The sequence below is a fragment of the Anoplophora glabripennis genome, unplaced genomic scaffold, assembly GCF_000390285.2.
Source record: "Anoplophora glabripennis isolate ALB-LARVAE unplaced genomic scaffold, Agla_2.0 scaffold208, whole genome shotgun sequence".
Classification (NCBI taxonomy): domain Eukaryota; kingdom Metazoa; phylum Arthropoda; class Insecta; order Coleoptera; family Cerambycidae; genus Anoplophora; species Anoplophora glabripennis.
Window position 1 is genome coordinate 653,632 of NW_019416550.1, and position 18,815 is coordinate 672,446.

The 18,815-nt window shown below is 32.1% G+C and overlaps 1 protein-coding gene across 4 annotated transcripts in view; it reads left to right on the forward strand.

The window, feature by feature from the left end:
* Positions 1 to 5,764: 5,764 nt before the first annotated feature.
* LOC108908653 overlaps positions 5,765 to 18,815 on the forward strand; it is a 54,128-nt gene continuing 41,077 nt past the window's right edge. For 2 of the 4 annotated variants that reach the window (XM_018712760.2, XM_018712762.2), the window contains exons 1-2: positions 5,765 to 5,942; positions 17,666 to 17,848. In XM_018712760.2, the coding sequence (XP_018568276.1) occupies positions 5,804 to 5,942; positions 17,666 to 17,848 (322 nt within the window). In that variant the 5' untranslated portion in view covers positions 5,765 to 5,803. The remainder of the gene's footprint in view (positions 5,943 to 17,665; positions 17,849 to 18,815) is intronic. The other 2 variants (XM_018712759.1, XM_018712761.1) reach the window with 1 other exon arrangement.

The following is an 18,815-nucleotide window of genomic DNA, read 5'->3' on the forward strand; positions in this document are numbered from 1 at the left end:
CATAAACATGACACTACCCCCGGGGTTTACACAGACGAGCCGGCGAAGCAAGAAGAGCGCCAGAAGAAAGGGCCCTAGCCGGCGGGGCCCAGCCAGGACAAAAGGAGGTCCCACAAAGCGCCTACACCGGCCGCATTTGCGGTCGGGGTAGACGACGGATGGGGCCCACCTACGAAGGCTGTCCAGGCCTACACGAGATGAGGCAGGATAAAGAGGGATAATCCCCCTCGATCCCAAATCATTGAGGCCAATTTCTAGCCATAGAATAATGGCGCGGTTAAAAATTTTGAAGACGTCAAAGAAATGACCAACGGAAATTATAACACAGATTTTCTACAAAATGGCGTTACTTTGCCGCTTTTGAACAAGCGGCGTCGTAAATGATAAATTTCCTTACACCAAAAAGTTATTTGAGTTCCAAACTAAGTTCATTTTATAGAAAATCTGCGTTAAAATGAGGGAAAGTCTGTTATTTGTGCATTAATTCATATTTAGGCAAACTGCGTAATAAAATCTATAAAAATGTATTGCTGGTACCTATTTGCTATAGAGTTAGTTCTCTTAAGTTATATCATTGTGCATATATATTTACTTATACAATGGTTATATGTACTTACCATACATTACGCTTACAACGCACTCTTTTAGTCATGCCTAGTCTTTATTACAGGTAGCATTACCAAAACTTGTATTACTGTATTCCTGAGAAAGTTATCTATCGGAATTTAATACAGGCTGTTCTAATTAAAAATACACGAAGTTCTGTCCTATTCTGTATCTATTCTGTCTATTCTGTATCTATTCTGTCACAAAAGAGTTGTTTTGAAATCATAAGAAAAATTTTTAAGGTTCATCCATCATTTTTTTTTAAGTAAAAAAGTTAAAAAAATAGAGATAAATATGTATCCGGAGTATTTGGTGTACGGGCGTCTCTAAAGCGAATTTAAATTTTGTAATCATATGCAACCGTATAAACAAGTTTGTATTTATATAGTTGCATAAAGAATAGGGTTTCATATTTAGAAAATCTACTTTTATATTAACAAAGTTCTTGTACCACATTTTTTTAATTAGTTTTTCAATATTATTTTATCTGTAAGAACAATTAGAGCTAATATCTTCGTATTTCAATTTCAGTGAACAAAATTCTTGGATAATCCTGGATATTCACAAATCCAGAACATTTTTAAGTGATTATACTTGCCTCTTTTGCCTCAATCTACCATTACAATATGTTTGGTAGGAAAATTTTAGTCCATACATTTTTTTTTGTTTTGTGTTGTACATTGAAAATAATTAACAAGTGAAAATATCATGCATTTAATTCTTTTGTCACACATTTTTCCAATTGATAATAAAATTCTGGTAATATATTTTTTAAAATTGTTTTTCAATATTATTTTAGGAACAACAGTTGAAAAAATTGAAGATTAATAAATACTTTCTTAGAAAATTAACAATTCCCTTTACTTTTTGATCAGACTTCGTATACAGGGTGTCCCAGAAATAAGTGCCATAATTTTTACCATATACTTAATTCATCAAAGCAAATACTTTCATCTATTAATTTTTTCCAAAATCTTAAAATTTTAGATTTGCCAAAATAGAAGACGTGTCTTGTTATCCAATACCATTATATCAGGTCTGAAGACTGACGTTAAACCACCCAAACACTTCCGAGTACCGAGTGGTTATAATTTATTTGTGCACTTAAAGACATATTTTCGAAATAAAGATGATAAATAAACTGAAAGATGATATTAGTAGTTAGATCAAGTGATTGACGGCTGAGTTACGCAATACTGGAATAAACAAACAATAGAAACGTTGTTTAAAATGTTTGAAAGGAAAATACTATTACACTGAAAAATAAAGAACAGCTTGCAGATGGACATGTCTATAAAATCGGTAGTGCAAACAAATTGTGTTATCTCAGAAATGGAGACGTAACGAAAACGGAAATGTTTCTGCTCATAACTTTCACGAACAGACGAACCGATTGAGACGAATCGAGTAGGCAATGATAGAAAGGCAAAAAATAGGCCGCATCTAACTGTGTCCACACTGACGTGAATATTGTTAACTAGCTATTCAGGGTGTAAGAAGTATGACTGCCACAACTTCAGCATGAGATAGAGTAATCTTAAATGAACTAAAAAGTTGTAAATTACAGGGGGCGTAAGCTTAACAGTTTTCAAAATACAGCGAGTGTTAATATTGGGGAGTTTTAACACAACATGAAAACAGCGCTACACAGCTGATGCACACTACGTGTGCACGCGGCGAACTTGTCCTACGGAAAAAATATAAACAACTATTATTATTAATTGTTTTCCAGTTTTTAAATAAATAAAATAAAATGTATCGACTTTGTAGTACGAAGATAGTGTTGTGCTTAAATTTTAGCTCGAATTTTAGTAATTATGAATCTCTTAAAACAGGAACTTAACTTTTAATCAAATTATCAATTTGAAAAATATGTAATTAAAGTACCCGATGATTCACGTTGTATTAAAATACATATTAAAAATAATTCAGGGACTTACCAATGAGAAAAATTCATAAAACGCACAAATACAAAACAAACTACAACATAATATGCTCAAAATGTCCACCACCATTTTCGAAGCACGCACGACACTCGATCCAATTTTCGCGCACTCGCTGGAAAACACTTCAAGAAAAGGAAATAGTGGTACGCAAAAAACACTGCGACACGGTCCAATTCCAGATACCAACACCAACTGAATTGCTTATTGATGAACTTCTAACACGCTGTATTCACCTAATAACGTTCGCTAATCTAAAATAGCCAACATTGTTCGCGAACAATATGTCGATAACTATAACAAAAGGCGTCCATTTAAAATGAATAGACATATTGTTGACATATCCACGAAAGTACATATCTTCTCAAATGAGGAAATTAATATCCTGACAATGATAAAACACTTATTCTGAAAAGCTTTGGAATGTAAACTCCTCAACAAATTCCTCTAAGCTTTGTCCCGTAAAAATAAAATTCCAAAAGACTGGTTGCTCTTAAAACAATATTAAAATGTTCGATGAATGAATGAAAATGAATACGATCGCTTTTCCACTTAAAAACCATCATTATTTACAGTAACACTTTCTTTAAAAAAAAGGAACTGTAGACATTAAACATAGCGGAAAAACGAAAAGTAGAACTGGATCTACATATTTGATTTTATTATTACACTCTATTATATACAAGTGTAACATGAACCGCATTTTTTTCTATTTTGTAATTCTTATAATAAACAAATACATTGATATTATCTGTCGAAAACGTTTTCTATTTTAGCGCAATGAATGCCATAGATATTTTAGTGTGGATAAACCGAAAGAGATTCATTACCAAAATTTCAGCGATTGTCGAAAGACAGCAAACGTTTTGCTTAGCAAAACGTTCAGTTGACGTTATTGAATCAAAATGTAGCTAAAGATGCTTCATGCTTGCAAATTGAAATGGACTATAAAAATCACTACTTCTGCAAAACGTTTAGATACCTGGCACGAAAATATATTACTCATTACTACTACTTGTATTCGGCTCCTATTTTGATTCAAATTATAACTATTTTATTTGCGTGAACATTTACAGTATTTCTTTCATGTTGCTCTTAGTTTTATCATTGTAACATTCGGGTAGCACACAGTTTGATTCTTTGATTATTGCTGTTGATTATTTCTTCTTCGACAATATTATTACTATTAGCAAATTTCTCGTTATCTCTCTCCTCTCTAAATGTCTAGTTTATTTGTAAAAGATTCCTTTATATATCCTTCGGCAACCTTTGAAGATTTCCACCCCTCATTAACCGGAATGGTCGTAGAAGATCGACGGAAACAATGTCCTGTGTATGTATCTGCAATTGAGTCATTTTACCAAACTGGTATGTTCTTATTACTTATCTGCAACCTTTGAACCTAAATCATCTATATCACTCGCATTTAATTGATACAGTTCATCTCGGCGACATGCACCGGCAACACCAAATATCTAGATATTTTCAAATTTTCACATCTAAACGTGCCTTATTTATTAAACATATATTATCTGGTACTTGAGTAATAAACGTTTCAAATTGTTTATTTCACAAAACTTTTGACTTCTTTGGTTTATAGTTGCCATACTTATCTTATCTTCCTTTGTACTAAATGTACACTTACCTTGTAAGTGTTGCTTTCAACATTGAATAATTTGACCATAACGTAGATGCCTTGTAGATAAATCGGAAAAGTATGCAATCATATCATTTTCGGATTGGGAGGTCGTATTTTTTTCAAGACCATAAGTCTTGAAACGTTTGTAAGCGAATTCGTACTTTTCCCTAGATTTGTTTGGTAATAAATTTAAAGTCACAGCTGCTACTAACACTGGTGGTGTTCCGGACACCCGAACATCATCACCACAGTCCATTTTAAATATTCCCTGGTAACAAAATCTTGCACAAGACACTTGTACAAGACTGCTGTGCACCTACTGCTGAAATCAGCATCAGGTTTACTGCAAGATTCATTGTGCAATTGTCTTGATCAAAGCTTTCAATGGATTTGATTCAGGGCACTTGAGTATAAAGGGGTAAATTAAAGCAAAAGTGACTATGTTGCAGACTTACATTAGAATTAAGTAAAACATATTGTACTTGACTTATACTAATTCACCCGTTTGGACTCAAGTACTTTTGGTTAAGTCTGGTGCAAGTATTGTAAAAATATAGATACAATTATTGTAAAAATATCTTGCATAAGAAACGATATAAATTCCAGCATAGACACAAAACAATCTGACACAATTTGGCTATTTTAAGTAAACTTGAAACAACTTGTATTAGAATTGCACACGATTGTGCTACCAGGCTTGTTTTAATATATTTTTGCACTTACAGTATTAGAACGAATTTGGCTTTTATCACAACAATAAATAAACAATGATTGTCAAGGAAACGATTTCAGCAATTAGATTGGAATGGAGAAATGTTAGGTAAGTAGGAAATAATTAATTTTCGGACCAAAGTACTGTGGAGACTTATGATCAGTAACACAAAACCAACAACTTATCACAATTTGAACCAATTTGACAGAGCCCATTTTCATAAAGATGGTGTGGGGTCCTTTAAACAAAATCTTACAAGTAGTTTCAAACTTATTTGAAAAAACCGTATGTTTTTTGTCAATTTTGATTCCATCTAGCTGCTAGAAGGAGCAACTAAGTGACAGAGAAAAGTGAAGTTAATATCTGCTGATTCTGATGGACGTGGAATACTGAGACAGAGACACCCATAATCTTTCAGATACTAAAATGTAGGAATTAATTCTAAGCAAAATACAGATGTTGCTTCTAAAAATACAATCACTATAATGCAATTCTTGAATTTCTTTCTTATGGAAGAAACTCATCAGCTTTAAAGTTTGCAACATTTTCTCTTATTTGTCAGCAAGCCATTGATAGAAGTCTAGAAACTGATGTATAAATCGTTTTGTACAGCCAATTTGTTCTTATTAAACAATTTTTTTTTGTTAATTATGTTCCGCAGTTAATTTTACTGGTTCATCTTTCTTGTTGCTGCAAGTAAACTGATACAAGGGTTGTTGTAATACTAATTTTCCGTTCAGGAAACAGCGAATACGGCCGTTGGTGCCCAACGTCTTATCGGACGGGAGAAGTCCGCGATTCCCCACGTCGATGTGGGAGCCATCCGAGGCCCAGCTTCGCCGCGGTGGTGGTGGGAGTGCGAGAGCGCCGCGACGCCGGTGCCTTCACTTAGTGGAAAGCAGCATGTGGTGGTGGCTGCTGCTAGTGGCGCTGGCGACGGCCAAGCGCGCCCCTCAGACCCAGGAGCCCGTCATCGAGGAGGTCACGGCCAAGCAGCTGGAGCGTGTCCTCGCCGACAAGGACTATGTGGCTGTGTTCTGGTGTAAGTACCCGCCAAGGACCCTGTCGCGGCCTAGTGAGAGTGTAGAGTGTCGTCGCCGTCGCCGGGACACCGACATGCCATCTCCCGATTTGGCGCGAGTGATCCTCTGCTGATTTTCGTCGTGTAGTGAGATCCTCCCGCACAATGTGATGCAATATTAGGCGAGCGGCTGGGCCGGGAATCGGCGGTCGGCTGGGGGCGGTCGCGGTTTTTGAAAATTTCGATGGCGGCGGCAAAATGGCCGCACGGTCATTTTCGGCCGGAGCATGGTGTCTTGCCGGATGGCTCGGGCATTCTCTGAAGATATTTTGCACACGCAGTTCTATTCTAGCCTGGACCGAAATAAACTGTTATGTTCGTACAGGGTGTTTAAGCAAAAGCCAAAGTGCAACCTTTCCAATTCAAAGATATTTCTGATAAAATAACATGACATTTTTCAAAATTATCTTTGGTAAAATTTACATCAACAATCGTCAGTATCTCGAGGGTGATTGTCATAACAGAATGGAATATATTTAAAAATGTTTTAAATAAAGTAAAAAATGATTTGAAGGTAATATTTTCCAACCGAATTGTTTAAAATGTACAGTGTGATTACCTACGAATTGACCGATTTCAACACTCTTTGCCTCGGCAATTGTTAAACATACAAAAAAAATAAAAATAAATCCTTTAATGATGGTGTTTGTGATTCTCATACAATTTTTTTATACTTAAAATGAAAAAGACTTGATATCATCATTCTTATAACACTCTCTTTGCTCATATATTTTTTATTATTCAGGGTAGATCCATCTATCGAAATCTCTAAAGGAATCATTTAAAAAATTATAAATGTCTATCGTTCGTTTTTTAAAAAATATAAAATAACGTCGTCTTTAGATTCAGGATAAAAATCGGAGCATAAGTAAAAAATCATAAAACTAAAAGATATGTGTATTTCAACTTCATTCATTTTTTATATTTATTATTAACGGGCGCCTATAAATCTGGGGACCCTGTATATGTGTGACAACAAAAGATATTTTAATACTGATGAACTACTTTTTCTGTGCATCTCCAATAGTTAAAGACATGACGGACTTTGAAATTGAATAACCCATAAACAATCACTCACCCTGTACTTAATTTAATTGAAATTCAGTTTATATCCATGGAAATCGTATAATTGTAATGACATATTTAGTTACCTTATGTGGATATTTTTTTTCTACGATTAATTAAATCGATATTATACATTTTATACATATATATTAACATTTATATTAAAATAAATTGGCTTTCAATTTCAATTTTTTAATCGTTAATTTTTATGATTTAACACTAAAACAATTTTTTTCTATGCCATCGATTTGACTATTTAAAATAATTGAAAGTTGCTTTCGAAATTTTGTTTTACAAGATAAAAAATCACATTCCCTTTGCGAAATTGTTATAACTTTTTTATTAAAAATTAAAAAATATATCTATTTCTCTGAAAAGATAATTTGCATTTTTTAAATTAGATTGAACAAAAAATAATAAAATTCATTAATTTTTCTGCTTGTTATGATTTTTTAAATTTTTGAAATCATCCCTTAACTTCTAGTCTCTCTAACTCTGTTAATTTTAGTAGTACAAGAAAAAGTTAATCTACCATTTTTATATACATTTTTTATGCTCTACAACTTTTATAAGAAACTTTTTTCTCTAGCTCTTACTCCTTTTGAGTTATCTTGAAAATAACTTTTATTTTATATTTTTTCACCCCTGGTTGAAAAACCCACCCTTGAGTTGAAAAAAAAAATTACTGTCATTTATTGTTATTATATATTTCCAACTAACTTATAACAAAAATTCAGGCACGTTGACCAAAATTGAGATTTAAAGGCCAATTTACCTAAACTAAGTTGTCAATTGGAAATTTAAATAGATTTGACTCTTCAGTGGCAATATGGTTCACACTATACGTAGATGATTTTTCTGACAGAATTTTTTATAACCTCTCCAAATTCAAATGTCGCTTTGTATTATTTGTCGAGTCTGTACTTTTCAAACAAAATTCTTATAATATTTATTTACATAGACATTTCGTAAAACCCTAAATCAATTTTTCAATAATGTTGTTGGCCATTAAATTTAACCGATTTCTAGGATTGGAAAACTTATATATCTGCAATTTAACATTAGTAATTCAACCAATTGAATCTGCACAAAACATTCTGTACACATAACAGTTATAATATATTTAACCTACGCGTATTTTACCAAGGTTATTTAAATTGATACAAATGAATAGTTCATTTTAAGGGAACTGAAAAATATTTGATACCCCAGCATCGCCTTCTTAATCTGTGAGAATCATTCGGGAATTAGACGTTCGTCGGACCAAAAAAAAATGTTAAACCGCTTGCTCAGGCGACCAGTTCCACGCTAAAACCAAAATTTCCCAGTTACATAAGCTTGAATTAACTTGTGTGTCAAATCTTCCCGTCCACATCGAATGTAGGCCAGATTGTGTGTGAATAGAATTGCCTCGTGCTGTTCGCTCTAGTCTTACATTTTGTAATGTAAAAATAAACCTTATATCTCATTCCAACACATGATCTAGCATAATGAAGACTTAAAAATAGGTTCCGTGCTCAACGCGATATGCCAGCATTGTGAATCGTTGCAATATTCCCTATTATTATTATTTTCCTTTAATTGTTTGGTGTTATTAACTAATACGCTTTATTATTTGTGCATGTCTGTTATTGTTGACCTTGATTTGAACAGGGTTAAGATAACATTTACCCAAATACGATGTTTTGTTCTAAAGAACAATTGTTTGTTTGCTTAGGTAAAGAAAAATTATATTTATGAAGCATAATGTAATATGGCTAACTTTTATTTTGAATCAGCAAAAATTTGTGACAGATCTTGCTTAAGTAAACGCATTGTGTGTCAATAGAATAAGCGTAAAGCATGAAATATCCTTCTTGTTATTCATTTTTCATTCAAAACAATTAATTCTATGTTTTCTAAGACAACGTTACCAATATGTGGCTTTTATCATTTTTTTATAAATTTTGTCCCATCCATTTTGAAAAGTATCCATTCGCAAGGCCAGATAAAAATCGTTAATTAAATGGTTTACATCAGTTATTTCTCAAAATTTAAATAAGAATCTAGGAATCACAATCACTGAGAAGAGTACTTAATGGTAGAAGTAAACCGAGTTATAAAACTTTTATGAGAGAAAAATAATAGACTTATTTGTTCTTACTCTATAGGGAAAAATAGTCTTCCGTTTGAATTAATAAACGTTCTAAACTGAATTTTTAAATATTGCACCATAGAAAAGGGATAATATTCCGTTTGAATTAAGAAAAGTTTCAATTTTAAAATAAATAAAGACAGATTAAATACAGCATCTGGTTTTTTCAACTTCTCTATTAAAGAGTCCTTAATGACTATTCTAACATGACCCGTTATAACTTGAATAGATGGTATTCTTCACCCTTTTCCTCTGGAAACAAGACAGACTTGTACTTCAACCGAGATTAAATAAATTGTAGACCTTACGATATCATAAGAAGTTCCTATTGAAAGGAAAGCATTTTAGAAAGAAAATACGTTTTCAATTCTCCAGATAAAATATTAGTGAAAAATAGATGTCATAGTTTTTCCGAACAAGAGACTGTTAAGATCTCAGGCCTAGCTAAAGGAGCCTTCGAAATAATTTTAAGATTGTCAGTAGACCACCACCAATATAGTCAAATGCTTTGCAGAATATCAAAAATATAATTAATAGTCAGTGAAGCAAGTAGGTACTCGGTGGAATTCATTTAAAATTTTTAGATTAATCACAGATTTCGATGGACCATTTCGTCCAACCACTTGTTGTGTACGATTGTAAGGCATATTGATGGCATGTTGAACATGATTAAAAAAAATTAATCGTCAGTGTGTAGCAGCCAAATGGAATAAATAAATGGGGGCGTGTTCGAAAAAACGCTCGGACTCGTCGATTGGTATTTTTAGTTGCGACAAAAACTGTTTATATGGAGTGTGTCTTGAAACAGTAGTCAATACCAACTTTCTTATTTTAAATGCAACACCCTGTATATTATTCAATTTTTGGATTCTGCAGAAAATTATATTATTTCTAAAATTAACATTAAAAAAATAAAATTATTTGATTACAGAAATTCGCTACAACACACTAAATACCTACTTATTTCCCATTTAACTCTTGATAATGCTAAAGTAAACAAAAACTATTTCAGCGTTCCTTTTTACCGATATGAAAAAAAAAGTATAAATAGTCTTGTTTATTTTTGTTCATAACACCTAGTCCTAGCAACGTGTTGTCTGCCTGCAAGACAGTAGTTGTCAGTGTTATAGTCGTGTGAATTTCATTACTGCATATCAGAAACATGGTTCATTTAACAGAAATGCACACAATAAGAATTCTACAGATCATTGGGTATGGAAATAACACACGGACACAAATGGAAGTGGCTCTCTTATTTCATGAAAGATTTCCAAATTTACCGCCTATATCCCAAGGGACAATTAGTAAAATAGAAAAGCAATTTCGCGAGCTTGGACATGTAAGGTAGATAAAAAAGCAGCTACCAATGCAATAAGGGATGATACCAAATTGGATATTATGCTTGAGTTTGAGGAAAACCCACATATGTACTTCTAGTCGAAAAGCAGCCCCAATGTTCGATGTTAGCCATTCATCGATTATTCAAATATTAAAAGAAAATAAAATGCATCCCTGTAAAATGAAACCAACTCAGGAGCTCATGGAAGACGCTATTGGTCTAATGAAAATCCTCACTGGATTACAGAACAACATACGCAATACCCTGAAAAGGTTAATGTTTGGGCAGGAATTGTTGGAGATCATAATCATAGATCCCTTTTTCATTGATGGCAATTTGAATGGCTATAATTATTTAGCACTGTTCCAAAATAATGTCGTGCCAATTTTGACAAACTTATATCCTGATCCAGCAAAGCCACAAATTCCAGCGAATATGCTTTCAGCAAGATGGGGGGGGCACTGCCCCATTACCAAGTCAATGTCCGGCTGTACCTCAACCGAATATTTCCAAGATCGATGGAATGGCCAGCACGATCTCCTGATCTGATACCATTAGACTTCTTCTTATGAGGATATGTCAAAAATATTCTATATAAAACTGAACCACTCGACTTCGCTGAGTTAAGAAGACCAATAACGCTTGCGATTAGATCGGTCACGCCTGAGATGTTAAGTAATGTTAGAAGAAATTTCTGTTTAAGATTAGGATGTTGCCAAGACCTTCGAGACGAGCATTTTGAACATCTCCTACATTGACATTAGTATTTTGTTTTTGCTTTTTTACATTACCAATAAATAAACAGTGTTACTTATTAGTTTTTGAGTGTGTTGTAACAAATTTCTGTAATCAAATAATTTTCCTTTTTAATATTAATTTCTGGAAAAAATCTGAAAACACTTAATATTTCCGAAACAGTAGAAAATAGGTATAGGACATTGTACATAAAATATGTCTAGAATTTTCTGAAGAATCAAAAATTTTAATAAAATTGCATTTAAAATAAGAAAATTGGTATTGACCACTGTTACAAGACACACCCTGTATAAAAAGTTATTGTTGAAAGAAAAATGCGCAACTAAAAATACCAATCGAAGTATCCGAGCATTTTTTCGAACACGCCCCCATTTATTTATTATTGAATTTATCCCATTGGCTGATACACACTGTATGTGTCTAAATAAAAACTCAACTAGATAGAAGTGAAATCTTATATAATCTTATAAACATTTTGTGATTCTTTATTTGAAGGAAATCATAGGACTATTGAATAGTGAGATTTTTCAGGATGACACGTGTTAATATACTAAAAATACTACAATACAAAACGTTTTCCAAATTACTAAAACAATAAAGTGCCGCTTCCATAACAAAATCTTCCGAAATAGCTCAAGCTCGGTCGAACAAACAACGTTTGCAAATGAGATGATAAACTATTTTTTAAAAATAAAAGTGTGGACATTGTTTACTTATATTTTGGATTTCAAAATGTCACAGAATAAAAGAATGTAAATGTAATATTTTGTTCGCAATTGTGTTTTCAGCTGTTTTTACACTTTCGTTACCAATGCTCTTTTACTACAAGGTCCGTATTACGTTTATCAGTGGAACTAATTTGTAATTTATCGGCCAACTTTAGGAATTTTACTTGACTTTTAATATCTGTGCATTCAGTAATATGAATTTCAGTTACTTTCTACAATTTTAACACTTGCCATGTTGATTTTTATTCTAAAAATTGGCAGTGTTAAGTTTGACCAATAAATTGGCCAATTTATTGAAGCCAGTACGATGTTGTCACAAATATAACGAATTGTAACAATTTCTTAAACAGTTTATTGGATAGAAAATTACTAATAGTAAAACTTGTTGAAATGTAATATATAGATTTTTGTTTAGATATTTTGCTATGTCAAAATATTAAAAATGAGTCTAATTAACCTTTACTGCAAAAGTATCAGTCGAGGAATGTTTTTATGAATTTTTTTTTGCCTAACTGAAAACCAGACACTGAAAAAATCAAATACATAAAAAATCAGGCCTCGCTACCGTTTTTGTTATGAAAATCGACTTTTATGTTACTTATTTTATTATTTTTTTATTTCAATGATTGCAGCCAACAGGAATGCAAATTTATACAATATTCACCGTAAAAATATCCTTTATCATCTGCTTAATATTATTATTATTATTTATTTATCCAAGAGTTTACCAAACCCCAATGAATTATTCCACCACTTTTACAAGCAAGCTATGCAAATATTTTGATTATCAAATTCCCATTTTTTATGTAATGTCTAAGTTCATCTATTTTAGCATTTACGTCGCTATAAATGCATTTTTAAAATTTTGTTTTACTTGAGAGTAAATTTGTCAGAAACATCTACAAAAATACTGATTGTCTGACTGGTACTAGTAATGAAAAATTCCTAAATCTTGTTGTCACCAGTATTAATGATTCGTTTACAATGAATAGTAACAAACCGTTGCATTTACGATTGATTGAATTCGTAAAAAGTACACCAATCATAGTTAGTGTAACAGAACGCTGTGTTTTAATGTAATCTTGATCTTACTGTTTTAATAATTTTTATTTTAAACGAAATTTAGTTGCCAACATGAAGGAAATAAAATTCTGTTCCAAATAAAATTACTGATCACTTGGCTTGTATTCTTTTATGAAGCCTCTGTATATCGAAACTGTTACTGTAGGTATATGTTATTTCTCTTTGTTGTTATAAATAATTTGTTTTATTTTCTGTATTTTTAAAAACTATGAAGAAAATTTTCAGAGTATTGTTTATTGATTAGTGCATTTTTTATGAATTCCTGTTTGTTACATTAAATATATTTTTGAATACATTAATTTCATTCTACCAGATAAACATGTAACTACACTTTTCTTTAGATTACTATTCAAACAAATTAAAAAAATACCTATGTATTTTCTCTTTGTGGTAGATGTTTTTTACGTGTTGCTCTTTGTCAATTGTGATATTAGAACAACAAAAATACAAGACATTTCCTTGCAATTACATTATTTAATAATTTTAATATATCGGGTATGCGTTTTTGTATTAATTATATTTAGACGTACCATTTTTAATTTTTATTTTGTCAACACTTAGGAATCTTGTGTGGGGTTAGATATATTTTGCATATTGCATATACAATATCTGGTATTAAAGAACATTACTTGACTTCATTTAATAGGAATATTTAAGAAACATGTTTGAATTTATTTGAACTAGCTTAATATCTTTACAAGAAAGTAAAAATTATTTTTACTCTTTCATAAAAACAATTTCCTGTTTATATGATGATTTCTGGTTAGGAAAAACTAAATTTATGTAATCAAATCCTTAATTGATCTTTTTGGTGCAAGAAGTTATTTATTTTAGAAAAAAAATTTTTCAGTGTAACAGATACACCCAATTAAATAAACAAAGTAATGACACAATTAAATAATTATGAATAATACGATGAAATTATGGCAAGACGACGCCTTTCTTTTGATAGCTGTAAATGCTGTTCCAAAATTCCCTAAGAAGTAATTTTGATAAAAAAACACAGGTAATTAAAAATGATATGTTTTTTTATTGATTCATAAAGTATACAGTATGGGGTTATGTATGGAATAGCATATATGGCCTATGGCTTTGCTGGCACATAAGCACTCTTTTGTCGAAAATTTCCATGACCGTTTTACATAAATGTGGCTGAATTTTGTTAAAACAACGCTTAACTTCCTTCTTCAAGACGTTGGTGGTCGTGGGCTTGATGGTGTAAACCCTACAGTTCAAACTCCAAAGAAAAAGTCCAACGGTGTTAATTACACGATCTGGGCGGCCAATTCTGATCACAAAAACTGGAAATTACACGACCAGAAAATGACGCATGCAGTAATTTAATTTTTTCTCGGGCTCTATAGCATGTGGCACCGTCTTGTCGAAACCACATGTCGTCTATCCATATCTTGCAATTTAGTTACAAAAACACTGCATCATCATCTCGCGATAGCGAGCATAGTTGACTGCTCAACAACCAACCACTTGTGGATTTTCTGAATCCCTAACTGCGACAATTTTGTCCGTTAACGAAGCCATCAAAATAAAAATGGGTCATATGGCTGAAGATGATTGTTTGAAAAATCAGCATCCATGTACCATTCAGCAAACTATCTTCACTCTGTATGGTCTGTAGGCTTCAGTTCTTGAGTCAATTGAATTTTGTAAGCATGAAGATGCAAATCTTTCGTAAGAATACGCTATAGCTTCATGAAATGTTCCTGGAGTCTCAACAACACTCCCACGAACTGCTTCGATGTTTTGTGTTCAACGACTTGTTCAAGGACGGCCAGGCTGTTTAGGATCACTAATTGTTTCAGTCTCCATGAACTTTTCAATTAATCTCTTAACAGTCGATGAAATTAAATCACTATTCCGCCCATATTTTGTACGAACATTGAGAACTGTAGCTGCCAAATCTTCATTACATTTAAAATATTGCCCAACAATGAATATGCGTTGTTCTTTAGTGTAGCGCTCGATTTTTAATAACCCTGAACTATTAGCTGTCACGCTGCTTTTTTTCATTGGCAACACCGCACAAATGGCGCAAAATTCGAAGCTTGCGTGATTTTGGACACCCGATATATGTATTGATTCACTTGCAAATATTTCAAAACTTTACCTCATTTACAGGGGGGCTTTCGTTTTCGCGTTTTGGCAAAAATAGTACCTATTAGCAACTAATATCAGTTCAGAGTAACTCTAAGTTGCTATTAGCTACTAATAGCTACTATTTTTGCCAAATCGAAATGCCCTCAGATTTGTGTTATTATTCACGTGCCTCAAATGTCAAATTTAACACATGTGATTGATACGGCCGTCAACTTGTATGACACACGTTCAAAGATAAAACACCATGAATTGTTAAGACGAGTTGATGAAAAACTATATCTTGAGGATACAATGTGCTGTAAACAAGTGATAAAATATTATCGTTAATAGGCTCTTAAAATTTTAAAGGCAACATTATGGTCTAAACGCAAATAAGTGGGCTAATCTGAAATTTATGATAACCATTTTCTATACATAGACGATACATCTGTGACTACTGGAATAATTTTTACAGGAATAATATTTAGATAAGGTGATCGTGTTTTAATTCGGCACTTTGAACTGGCTACGTGTCCAGTAAATATACTCACCATGAAAATTATTAATAAAATACTCGTAATGTACCTGAGTGCGATTAATTAAGAAAAAGGATGAAGTGTGATCAGTTACTATTATTTTTAACTTTAACTGAATGGATATTTACACAAAACTACAAAAGACCTAAAATTTCAAAACCTCACGGTCGTTATTGGAAGAAATTAGTGTTTTACCGACGTTTAAAAGATAAACACTGATGTACCAAAGATCATGTGGTAATACAGAGGCAACAGTGGAGGAAAAAGTGACGAAAATGCCATATAAAGCAATTGGAAAAGAAAATGGATGAAGATCAACGAAAAAAAGCACAAAAGAGATAAAAAATATAATTTTTAATCTATTGTTTTGTTATATAGCTAAATCAAACAAATTGGAAAGATTTTTTAAAAAATGTTATCGAATTAAGTAAATGTTCTTGTTGTTGTCTTTTAAAAATAAAAAAATGAAAGATGTAAGCTTTGAAACTAAACACAACCCAAGCCAAAACTTCTCAGTTCAAATTATGCACCAAAACTGAAAGACATAAGTACTCATTAAAGGAAACAGCATTGCTCATTCAAGTATTGCTGTATTTTTGTACTAATCTTCTATGACATCAATTAACTTTTAAAAATACTCACAACATTTTTTTAGAAGTCACACAAATTGAAATCAAAACATGTTTTATTTTTAGAGAACGTAATTACCCTTTTTATTCCTCGTTTTGATTGTTACGATCTTCGTGAGTTTACATTCACACTTCAGTAAACAAAAATCTACATACACTATACACGAGCTATAGTATTTTATATTAACCTCTAATAATAATGTCCCTCAGTGTTTATTTTTTCTTTTGTCTGTGAGTGGATAACGTAAACTTTTTCTAATTTTACACAGGTTGCGTAGCAAAAATATATTTAGTACCTATTAATTTTATTCTAATTTGACTGTTTACATTTAAATATATTTATCGGTGTAGTTTTTTCAATGAACAATAATAAATACGTCAAATAGGTTATATTCAAATTGAAATATAGCAATTTTCGTTGTAATATTTCGCGCACAATATAAGTATTTTTAGTACCTTTTTCTCCTTTGTATACGTAATTATATTCTGAACTTTCTGTCGACAAAACACATTTCTTTTCTGATAATTTTAATATACAATCAAATAAAAATTTATGGAAATCTAGGAATAAAACGATAGTAATCCTAGACCTACGGATATTCCAATTTCAACGATGAGATTTATAAATATTTTTTATGTCATTGGCAAGGTGTACAGTAAACCCACACGACTCGAAATCTTCTAAACATTGAGTAATGTGCTTCATGATTAAGTGTGACTGACTTTTCACTGCAGTTTTTTTAACTAAGACATTGGCCTAAATTGTTAGCCAGTATGTCTCTAAAACAATAATGTTTTATTAGCAGTTAATTTAATAATATTTTTATAATGTTTTCTATTTCTTTTTATTGTAATATAACAATACAGTATCCTCTTTATAACTGCGGCACGTGGATAAGTCAGACGTTGATTTTAATAAACTTATTTCTGCCTCTTACAGCACATGCACGATATGAAACTGATTCATTTCCTAAGCGGTGTTAAAAATATCTAGCAGATTAATTTATTACCATTTCAATAGCTTTTCCGTTTCTTACAAGATACGTATAATACATTTTGTATTCCAGACAATTAAAGTAAATTTTCATGTTAAAAAACTATTTATTGAACAGCATTCCAAGTTACAATCACTTCATCACTTCACCATAACTTAAAAAGTTTAAGATGGTCTAATTTGACTAAAATCAACGGCGTTCATCTATACCTGACCAGGAATATTGAACTTTTCTATCTTATACAATAAATAACTAGATTTTCTTTTATTTCCATTATCGTAAACACTCCACGGCGAAATTTCTAATTTTTTCATCCGTTTTCCAGATGCTCGGAGCTGCACCACGTGCGACAAGGTGCTGCAAGAGTTGGAACAGATCGACGACGATACCGACTCCTTCGGAGTGGATTTCGTCAAGATTAACGACAAACGACTGGCCAAACAATATGGCATCACAAAATTCCCAGCACTTACATACTTCAGGGAGAAGCAACCGATCATCTACGAAGGTAAGAGGTGTGTCATAATGCCTGCACAATATATGTATAATAGAAAACACTATTGTCAATAGTCTTAAAAAAAAGGTAACCTTGGAAAAGTTAGAATGAGTTCTTCTGGTTCCTAATAAGCGATCCCCCTTTTGAAAATGTATGAAAGAAGTAAGTTATTCCAAATTTATTCCATAATTTGATATGATAAAAATATGTTACCGCTGAACAATTTCCGGGTTGGTTGCCACGTCATCGGTAAAGGTTTTTTGAAGTTTCCAGAGCTATATTGCTCTCTCTTTCAAAGTAAACTGCGAATCTGAAGATTAAGTCCTCTGGTCGGTATTTATATTTGCTGTGTACATGGCAGTCCGGTATACATAGATTATTATTTTTCAAATTCCACGTAGTCTCATCTCAATTGAAACTATCTCGATTCTTCTAGATTTATTTTTCCAGCCTGTAGAGTCTTGGCTAAAATCCTCTCTCTCTCCCTCCCTCCCTCCTTATACAAATGTTGTGTAAAATAATAAATAATGGTACTTCTCTCTTGAGTATTTTCACGTTTAATTAATTTATGAGCACCCTGTATATCTAGTCTAAGATTTTTGTATGACAGTCTCATTTTTTCGAGGAGCAGAACTTTTTATAAAGTGTCATTTTTCGATCAAGTCAAGAGTTTCCCCTCTTGTCAACTCCATCCGTGGACACACTGTTAATAAACTTTATGGTACTTAAATTCTGAAGTTTTTACTAGATTATTTTATTAAAAAAGTAAAAAAAAAATCAAAAAATCTTATTTTTTGCTTTCTTTAAAATTGTTTATTAACGATTTTTTGTATAAAATTTTCCTTTTACATTTTTTAAATAAGCCATTTCGATGAGAAATTCAATTCCCTACAAAATTTTTCCTATGAACTATACCGAAATTTTGCTTCGTTTTCGTGCTATATTTAAAAAACTGCAAAAGTGCATTTTCACCCCTATC